General features: G+C 36.8%; 1 protein-coding gene across 1 annotated transcript; it reads left to right on the top strand.

Moving 5' to 3' along the window:
- Nucleotides 1-2,172: 2,172 nt before the first annotated feature.
- On the top strand, nt 2,173-7,919 carry ptges3b (prostaglandin E synthase 3b (cytosolic)). The gene is made up of 8 exons (XM_040153635.1): nt 2,173-2,413; nt 4,451-4,564; nt 5,056-5,125; nt 5,260-5,358; nt 5,539-5,628; nt 6,540-6,596; nt 6,748-6,775; nt 6,891-7,919. Coding segments are annotated over exons 1-8 (480 nt in total). The 5' UTR covers nt 2,173-2,411; the 3' UTR covers nt 6,911-7,919.
- The last annotated feature ends 2,432 nt before the right edge of the window (nt 7,920-10,351 follow it).

The raw sequence follows: 10,351 nt of genomic DNA, 5'->3' as shown, positions 1-10,351 counted from the left end.
GAGGTTAGGTGCATCATGGAAAGTCCCTTTGCAGTCTAGGCCTATAGCAGCATAATTACAGGATGGTTCAAGACCAGCCTTAGCCAGGCCTTAATAATCTTTATTAAAAATGAAGGTTTTAAGCCTGCTCTTAAACGTGGAGAGTGTGTCTGCCTCCTGAAACCAACTGGAAGATGGTTCCAAAGGAGAGGAGCCGGATAACTGAGGGCTTTGGCTCCCATTCTACTTTTGGAGACCCTAGGAAACACAAAGTAAGCCTCCATTCTGGTACCGCAGTGTTTTAGTGGGGTAATAGGGTACTATTAGCTCTTTAAGATATTATGGTGCCTGACAATTGAGGGCTTTTTAGGTGAGGAGGAGGATTTTAAATTAGATTCTGGATTTTAGAGGGAGCCAATGCAGTGATACTAATACAGGAGAAATCTCTTTCCCTAGTTCCTTCCAGTACTTGCGCTGCAGCATTCTGGATCAGCTGGAGAGTAAAGATATGTTGGGACATCCTGATACTAAGGAATTACAATAATCCAGCCAAGAAGTAACAAAGCATGGACTAGTTTTTATGCATCTTTTTGAGACAGGATGTGCCTGATATTTTCAAAGAAAACTCAAATTCCCAACGGTGGTGCTGGAGGCCAAGGCAATGCCATCTAAAGGAACTATATCATTAGATAGTGTGTTTCTGAGGTTTATGGGGTCCAAGTACAATAACTTCAGTTTTGTCTGGGTTCAGTGGCAGAATATTCCTGATCATCCAGGTCTTTATGTCCTTAAGGCATGCTTGAAATTTTAGCTAACTGATTGGTTTTGTCTGGCTTCATTGATAAGTACAATTGGCTATTATCAGCCAAACAATGGAAGTTTATGGATTGTTCTTATGCCTAAATGAAGCATATATAGGGTGAACAGAATTGGTAGGTGACAGTGCTAACCACTGAGCCACCATGGTACTCTGTTGATGTGGGTGACAGGGCTAATAACTCAGTTCATCTGCTTGTCATCAACTTCAGCTCAACTTTTTTTCTTTTTTTTTTGTGCCTTTATTTGATTGTTGGTGTAGAGAGAGGGAACATGGAAACATGGGGATGGAGAGGGGTATGACAAAAAACAAAGTGACCACCTTAGGCAATCAAGGCAGCCCACTTCAAGCTAAACTTGATCATTAGCACAATTATGGCTGGGCAGAGATGAATTAATCCAGAGTTAATCAGCTTTGGTAAAAAACAACATAATTCATAAGTATATTTGGTAGCTGCGTACCCAGAAGTAGGAATGCCAACCTTAAAAGACTGTGACTTGCTTTTTGACACCACAGTTCTCATGTTTTGAAAAGTTGAAGCTGTTTAAGTAGCAGTTAGTGGAGATGAACATTGCATTGCAAAGATAAACAAAAAAATAAATACATTTTAAAAATCTTTAGATGATTAATGGGATATAAAATAGAAAAGGGGATCTTTTAAAGGGAACACATTTACCATTGACAAACAAACGGAGGCTATTAAATGCCCATCATATTCATTTGTTTTTAACACTTACTGTATCTCATGTCCAATTTTCACTTTCTAATAAGTCATCTTGTATGCAGTTATAAATGTGAGTATGACATTAATAAAGTAAACGGGTTTCGCAATTTGAAATAAGCCATCAGCAGAAGTTAGTCACCTGTAAATGTTCATAAATTCCTAATAAAGGTTTCTACAATCCATCAAGTCTGTTGTTCTTAATGTTAATAAGCTTTTTATAAATAAATTATGGTACACATGTTCTACAGCTCTTTTCCAGAAGGCGAGTTATCAAATAGCCTTCCTAGTGAATTAAAACGCTTAATGGTTTATAACTGATTTGATGAATCATTCGTAAATGGTTTATTAAGCAGTAATAAAGAGAGCTTATACAACCTTTATAAATGGTGCCTTATCCGAATATATGACCATTTTGATTATTGTCGTAGATTTTAGTAGTTTATCTGTTTGTAACGCCCTCGGTAAATGCACCAATATTGACGAGCTATAAAAGCAACAAAAAAGAAAAAAATAGTAAAATAAATAACTAGATAACTAGAAATATTATTTTACTCTGTCGCAAATTGGTGTTCGGCCGCGGATAAGTTTATTTGAGGTTATCATACTAGGTGGTACGGACACCATAGAAGATCACATTAAATTTGTGGCTGCCTCCTTCACATCCGCCGCAGCTGTGGCTGAAAGCTCTAGAAACGTCTAGTACGCTCCAGCTGCGTCAGGACTGCCATTCTCATCCCGAGATACGCAAGAAGATCCGGAGTATTACAGTTCACAGCATAGAGGCGTTTACACTGGTTGTGTGTGGGCAGCATTCCTTCTTTTTGCAGGCATTACCATTCCTCTCACAAGACTATTTTAACTGTGAAAAAGAGGCTCACTTCACGCCTAGACATGTAAGTTGTGGAAAGTTAACTTGAGGATACAGCGGAGGGAAAGTGCGATAGTACAACATGCTTAGCTAGCTACCTAGCTAACGTTAGCCGTCTGACAACATGCTTTCGCAAAGGCGGGAGGTTGGCCTTGCCAGAGTGAACTGTAAGCTAACAGTAACAAGCTTCTTAGAGGACCAGGTTAAAGAAAACAGTTTACAACCGCAGTTATTATAGCAGACCCGGGCTCCTGCATTAGTTGAAAAGACGGCTACTTTTGCCAGTGGTTTGAGTCAGGGGCCCCGCATGGCTCAACCAACGTAGCGGCTAACGTCAGCGTTGTTAGCTTGGCTAGCAGAGTATTCATTGATCATTAGATTAGCACCAGGTCTATGTCAGAAGTCACGATATCATCGTTAAAAAAAGAAAAACGGGAATGTAAGCAGCAAAGCTAAACCTATCAATCGTTAGCGGCTTGATCGCAAAGTTGCGAAAGGAGTGAGCAACGTTTAATCAACGTTTGTGTTAAACGCTAGCGTCATATTGTTCCACGATCATGTGTAAGAGGATTTGGTTAATGAGGCCATCAGTTCGATGTTAAGAGGAGAAAAGTATCGATAAATATGCAGTTGACTAAATTTTTCTTAACTTCATTAAAGAAAATCCAAACTTATAAATAAGCAGAGGTCAGTAAGTGCTTATTGATTAGTTGTAACCACAGACATGTAACTGTAGTGAGGGTCCACTGCTCAGTGAGGTAGTTATCAGTAAGTTTGTATTATGGGGGGGCCTGTCACTTTGTCATGTAATACGTTTTCTTTGTTTCCAGTGGGGTATAAAAAGATCATGGATTCTTTCCTGGTCTTCTAATCTCTTTCATCAGTACCTGTAAAGTTAGACTGATGGTTGAATTTACCATACCAGTGGGTTGAGCTGCAACGATTAGTCCATTAATAGATTACCAGATAGAAAAAATAAATTGGCAACTACTTTGATAGTTGAATAATTATTTTGGTCATATTTTACAGCAAAAAATGCCAATCGATTGCCGTTTCTAGCCTGACAAATGTGAAGATCTTTGCTTTTCTTTGTCATGCTTAATAGTCATCGGGATATCTTTTGGGTTTTAGTTGATTTGAATTTGAACTGGGCACAATTAGAACTTTTGTGCTACATGTTAAAAGGGATAGGGCTGCAACTAATGATTATTTTCATTATCGTTTCATCTGTAGAGTAGTTTCACGATTAATCATTTAATCGCTTAGCATAATGTCATCCATTCTCTTCTTATCCCCGGTCAATAGGCTAAAACCTAAAATTATTGAGTTTTCTATCAAATGAGACCAAGAAAAGATTCAAGTCCTCACAAATGAAAAGCTGGAAAAAGGATTGCATGGCATTTTTGCTTGAAATTGCAAACAAAAATGAATTTATGATTAATCGATTAACAAAGTAGTTGCCAATTTATTGTTATATAAATATATATTTTAAAATAATTATTTTTATTTTTCTTACTGTTGGTTGACTGATTAATCGACTCATTGTTTGAGCTTTCAAAAGAATTACAGTAATATGCGTAATGAATAGGGAAACCTGATCTGAACCCATCCATAGCTCGTTAACTTGACTTGTCACCTTTTACGATGCAGAGATGTTTCACTTTCGAGGTTTCCTGATACAGGAACACTGTGTAACTGGATGCTGTGTGGCAACCTGATACAGGCTGATGGCAGGCTGTTGTGCTTGAACACTTGCCCACTTATCAACAGCACTGACGTATTATCTATTTTTTGTGCAAGTTTGAGATCTCATTAGCTTTACTTTCTTTACAACAAACAGGAAAGAGAGGTTTAGAATTTTTTGTTAAAGTTACTGTTGTTCTTTTTTTAACCAAATCCACATTGTTCAAAGCTCTGTACAAACATACCAAGAGCTGTACTTTTAATTGGCACAGCAAATTACAATTGGATACTCAGTTTGTCTAGAAAACCAATAATCCTTAAGTTCTGTAACAGACTGTTTCCATGTGTTGATATTTTGGTGTCTTTTGTCTTTTCACAGGCATCCAGCAACTGCCAAGTGGTACGATAGAAGGGACTCTGTCTTTATAGAGTTCTGTGTAGCAGACAGCAAAGATGTTAAAGTCAATTTTGATAAAACAAAGTGTGGTTTCAGGTATGTTTGCCTCATGTTGGCTCTTAAAACAGACTATGAAGTTGTGTTTAATTATGTATTTTTTGTTAAATGTTTTGTTGGTTCCACTCTTAAAGTCTATTTTGCTGAGTGAAGTTTAGTGTAGACTACAAGACTTTGGCCAGGATTTGTCTGCCCCAGGCCGGAGACAGAAAACAGCGCACAGCCATTAAGTATTTTATTAATGCAATAGGAAGCACAAAACAATCTTTGTGAAAAGGGGATTGAGTGGCATAAGAACACCCATCAAAATGTGCAAAAATGCTGTAACACTATGTAAAGTACAATAAGAGGGCAGTCATAGTTTTATTTCACCTCTGAAATATTTTTAGTTTTCTCAGTTGTGGATTTTTCTCCAACAATCAGTAATTCTGAGATTTTCAAAGTCTTGTAATCTGCACTTGGTTTAACACTTGTCTGCTGTTTTATTTTTCACAAAAATAAGGTTGTTTTTTCTTTTTTTTCTTCCACAGTTGTCTTGGTGGAACTGACAATGTCAAACATGAGAATGAAATAGACCTTTTTGAAGCTATTGATGAAAATGTAAGTTATACCAGTTGTCTGAATTATTGCTTTGATTAATATTGCGTCAGAAAATTTACACAGCACTGCAGATGGAATTTTACAAAATGAATCCAGAAATTGATCACACATCTTTTCTTTCTGTCTCAACGCAGGAATCTAAACACAAACGCACAGATCGCTCAGTGTTGTGCTATTTACGAAAAGCGCAGCCAGGGAAGGCGTGGCCAAGGCTAACAAAAGAGAAGGCTAAGGTCAGTGATACACAAAAGAACACAGTCATTAAATGTAAAGGACATTGTGTATCATAAATTTGAAATACTGACTGTTAATAGTAAGATTCAGTTAATCGATGCACAACATTAGAATAATTAAAATTAGATTAATTGTATCAAATTCCTATAATGAGAGACACTGATTTTGTTTTTTCGCAGCTGAGTTGGCTCAGTGTCGACTTCAACAACTGGAAAGACTGGGAGGATGACTCAGATGAGGAGATAGGCAACTTCGATCAATTCTCAGATGTAAGCACTATGATTATAATTACTTTGAAGAGCTCTATTTTAAACCTAATTAAGAGCTTTTTCTAAATAGTTGTATCACCTTTAATACAGTCAGTCAAAATTACGAGCAGGCCCACCCTAAAAATCCACAATTGTCATTTAGCCAAGGCCCAAAATGTCAGAAAAACTTGTGTGAACATTGGTAAAAGATAACGTTATGGAATAATATGACTTTTTAAAAATTGGATTGTAAAATTTGTGTTCTTTTTTTAATGTTTCATTTTGATATAATCTGATTATACCAGTCCCAATTTTATAATTATGTATATTTTCCATATAATAACTGGTTGTTGCGCACTTGGCATGAAATAGTCAAAATCTGTACTCTAGTGAGGTAGAGATTTTAAGAAGAAAAAAGAAGAATAATGGGGGTGCGTTGGTGGTACCCCATTTTACAACTGTACATATGAGTCGGTAGTCAGGGGTTGGGACAGCAACCATGAATGACAGTGTCCCCGGTTTTCATCCGACCAGGAAAATTAGTCCTTGCCCATCTCTCTCTTCCCCCTCATGTCCTGTCTAAAAGGCCCCAAAATAATTATTAAAAATTGGTACCTGGTAATGAATTGGTACTTGAGTTTCTGTGCCATAATTGGTATTGAGACAAAAATGAAGATTGGTGCCTCCCTACACTCTAGTGTTGGCCAGTTGTTATACAGTTCTGCAAAGAGGAAAAATGCTCCACCATAGTCAGCTTCTCAAATGCAAACCCGTCTTGTCATTCCAACTGTAAGTGAATTAATTTTTATGCCAGCTTGAAAAATTAAAGTATTGACTTATGAGCCTTAACCTAAGGAAGATATGAATGATTTTGAGTTTTCCATTTAAGGAAAGAGAAATGGCATGGTTTTAACAGTATTGACATATTACAGATGATGAACAGCATGGGAGGTGAGGATGACCTACCTGATCTAGATGGTGCAGATGACGTAAGAAGCATTAATGTTATATTCACAAATAAAAAACGCATGATAAAGCAGACAATATTCGGTGTCAGTAATGTTCTTGTATTGAAGCAACCATTGCATTAAATGATGTGTAACATTTTTCAACCTTATCTTGTACCTTTTGTCTTTTTAGGATGAGTCTGCAGATAGCGACGATGAGAGTAAGTGTTTAGGAGCCTTTGGAACAATAAAAATTACAAATGTATATGATGGCTACAAGTTGTGATAATGAGTGTTTGCTCGGATGGAAGGCTGAATTTTTGCTTTTACTTTCAGAAATGCCAGATTTGGAATAGAAGACTGTAAGACTCTGGAAAGAAAATGGAAGAACAGAGAGCAAGAGGAATCTTATCAAATGTATATCTTGAAATTGAAGACAGTGACAAACAACTGTACATACGAGTCAGTAGTCATATTTAAATCCATAGCCTCAGCTCCAAACTCTTGACCAATCAGTCCACTGAAGGTTGATATGCATGGTATTGTACAGAGCAGCTATCTCCACTTCCATTTGCTGTACCGCACCTTTTGGGTATCTTGTTTTACTGTTAAATATTACAACTAAGCACACATTATTTGTTGGAAAAGCTGTATAGTTGTCCTCAACTAAGCAATACGTGTTAAGAGATTTACAATTTGTTATCAAATTAATTGTGGTCAAAAATGATTAGGCCCACCCATTCCCAATGTTGTGGTTTTAAGTTAGTCGACCAGTGTAGTTTATTTCATGATTTAAGAAAACACTAGCTATGTACACCGGATTAATTAGATGCATTTACTGATTGGGTTCCTCTAAAGCCTTCCATGTGCTGTGAATTAGATATCCAGGATGCCAGTCTTTGTTTCTGTAGCTTAACCTTCCAGCTTACATGTTTCCCTTTACTTCTCGTTTAATGTTTGTAAGATTGGAATATTCTGAAATCTCCCGAGTGATCATCTACTTTGCTAATCTGAATGAATTCCACATATTTGGTATCTTAACAGTTCCTCTCTCCATACCCAGTTAACATGCACACTTATGTTAGACTGCAAGGTGAAATGTTTTGCAGCTGATAAAGAGGCTTGAAGCTTGGTTTGGCCTTAGCATCGTGTGGTTTGTTGCTATCCTCCAGGTTCTTTCCGTTAGTTCATCCAGAATAGATCCTCCCTCGTTCGTTAGGGAGTGTTGGAACAATACGGCGACGTGTAATGACCAAATTATATTTGCACTGTCAATAAAATGTAAGGGGAGACAAGTAGTGTTAAATTACAGTGGAAATTCTTTTTTTATTGTCTACATCTTTCTAATAAACCGTTTAAGAATCATTTTAAATGCCTTTTTTTTTTTTTTTTTTGTAAATGACATTTGACTCGTGTTTTATTCATTTGTCCCTAGATACAGAGTGTGACTTTCTTTCAAAGAAGGGTCCGAATCATTAGAAAGGGGGATAATTTAGGACAGAATACATCATGATTTTGGGAGCAAGTTGAGCTTTGGACCTGCTAACAGATGACAAGTAACGTGTACTACGGTTAATATAATTGTGTAGAATTATTTTGCACTTATTTCAGAAATCAGTAATTTTATCTCCACTTAAATTTACGTTCAGTGGCCACATTATTTGGTACACCTGTACTATTTAATTCAGTATAATAACGCTGCCATAAACTCTACTTTTGCAATGTTTGTGATTAGTTTTTGTTGACGACATAAACATGGTGGTGGTGGTGATGGTGATGGTGTACTAGATTACTTTATGTTCAGAGGGATTTGTAATTTTTTTTTTTTTTTTGTCCCCCCAATTTACATACATGACAGTAGCAGAATTTTAGAAACACCTCTGGATATAATCCTGTCCGGTCATGGATGGATTATGAGACTGGTCCCCACACCCCTCCTACATACCAGCAAGACACCCAGACATAAAGTGTCTGTAGTTGTTTTGCAACTCTGTGTTTATTTCGCCTCCTGTTGTCGCCCTTTGCATCTCTATGTATTAGTTTTGTATCTTTTTGTTTTCATTTTGCACAATTTAATGGTGATTTACTTCTCGTGGTCGCTTTACATCTTGTGGTCATTTTGCTTCTCTCTGGCCAGATTGTGTCTCGTTTTGGTCATTTTGAGTCTTGCTGTAGTTGGTTTGCATCCGTCTGTGGTTGTTGTGTGAATCTTTTTGGGCATTTTGTTCTGTTTGAGCTTGTTTTGAGTCTCTTTCCGTAATATTTTGCAGGTGTAGTGCACAGGGCCCCTTGTCAATTGACTTAATCCCTTTGGCCCGTGCTTAGAAGGCTCGGTGGAGTTCATGACTGTCAAAAAATGAACATTACAGGCATCATGAAAGACTTTATGGTAAAACAGTTGTATTGGATTTCATTATATCACACAGGTGTACCTAGGGACCGTCACTGCATTGTAAAGGAATTGAAATGATACTGGTATGGCATATTCATAATGAAATGGTTTTTCAGGATACGATACTGGCCCGTTCATGCTGTCCAAGCTTAAGAGCAGTTTTAATACAGTAACCTTTGTCGCATTTAATAAAAGTATTCTCAGTTATAATGCAGTATTTATACTTGAGTACGATTTTGTGGTAATGTAACTTTCAATCCTCCAATTTTCGGAGTTAGGACCCAGAAACCCGGAGGCTCTTCGGCCCAGAATTAGCCTACTTCCTCTTCGGGCCTGATTTCCTCACTGTCATTTCTGAGAAGTGGGCTTTATTAAGCAACACCAATTTCCTGCTGTCACCCTGAAGCACATTAAAATAAAAGCGTTGATTTGACAGTCGTGTTGTACCTGTAAGAGGATAACTGGTTGGGATTATCACGGATATTGTCTGGTGGTTCTTATGAAAACCTGCTTCATTATCGTCTGCCTAATCTAGTCGGATTGACTCATTTAAAAATAACGTTTTGTTGGGGAAAAAAATCCCTCGCACCTGTTATTAACAGTAAATTTAAAAACAGTATATGAAATAAAGGGTTTAACTAACAATAGACTCACATCAGAATCAACACTAGCTATGAATCTGTTTAGTTACTGTTTAACAGAGATGAAAGAAGTATTCACTTCTGTAAAAGTTCTCGTACGCAGTGTAGAAATACTCTTCTACAAGTAAAAGTCCTGCACTCAAAATTTTACCTAAGTAAAAGGATAGAAGCATTAACATTACAATAGTACTGAAAGTAAACACACTAATTATGCAGAATGGTCCATTTTGGAATATCTATATAATGCATTTTATTATTAGATGATAATTCTTGTTGTATTAATGTGTAAGCACCATTCAAATACTGAAACTTGTAAAAGTGGGGCTAATTTTAACTACTTTATATAGATAGATTCATTTATAACAACTGATTAATTAAGTATATTTTTTATTACTGATATTTCAAAGTAACTAGTAACTCAAGCTGTCATGTAAATGTGGTGGAGTAAAAAGTACAATACTTGCCGCTCGCACGTAGTGGAGTAGAAGTCTAAAGTAGAAGCAAATGGAAATTCACAAGTAAAGTACGAATACCTCAAAATTTTACTTAAGTACTTGAGTGAATATACTCGTTACTTTCCACGCCTGCTGTTTAACAGTGGTGGAATGTACATTTACTCAGGTATTTAAGTACATTTCTGAGGTACTGTAGGCAAATTTTCCTGACTGATTTTCATGTTATGCTACTTTATAATTCTACTCCGCTACATGAGATTGGATTTTTTACTCCATTACATTTATTTGACAGCTACATTTACTTGCTGT

Source organism: Xiphias gladius, chromosome 18 (genome assembly GCF_016859285.1).
Source record: "Xiphias gladius isolate SHS-SW01 ecotype Sanya breed wild chromosome 18, ASM1685928v1, whole genome shotgun sequence".
NCBI lineage: Eukaryota > Metazoa > Chordata > Actinopteri > Istiophoriformes > Xiphiidae > Xiphias > Xiphias gladius.
This window is presented reverse-complemented; position numbering and strand designations above follow the sequence as displayed.

Excerpts from the sequence above, each read along its gene's own strand:
- ptges3b (XM_040153635.1), top strand. Across the intron at positions 4,565-5,055 it reads AAAACAAAGTGTGGTTTCAG|TTGTCTTGGTGGAACTGACA; the intron begins GTATGTTTGCCT and ends TTTCTTCCACAG. Across the intron at positions 6,597-6,747 it reads ATCTAGATGGTGCAGATGAC|GATGAGTCTGCAGATAGCGA; the intron begins GTAAGAAGCATT and ends TTGTCTTTTTAG.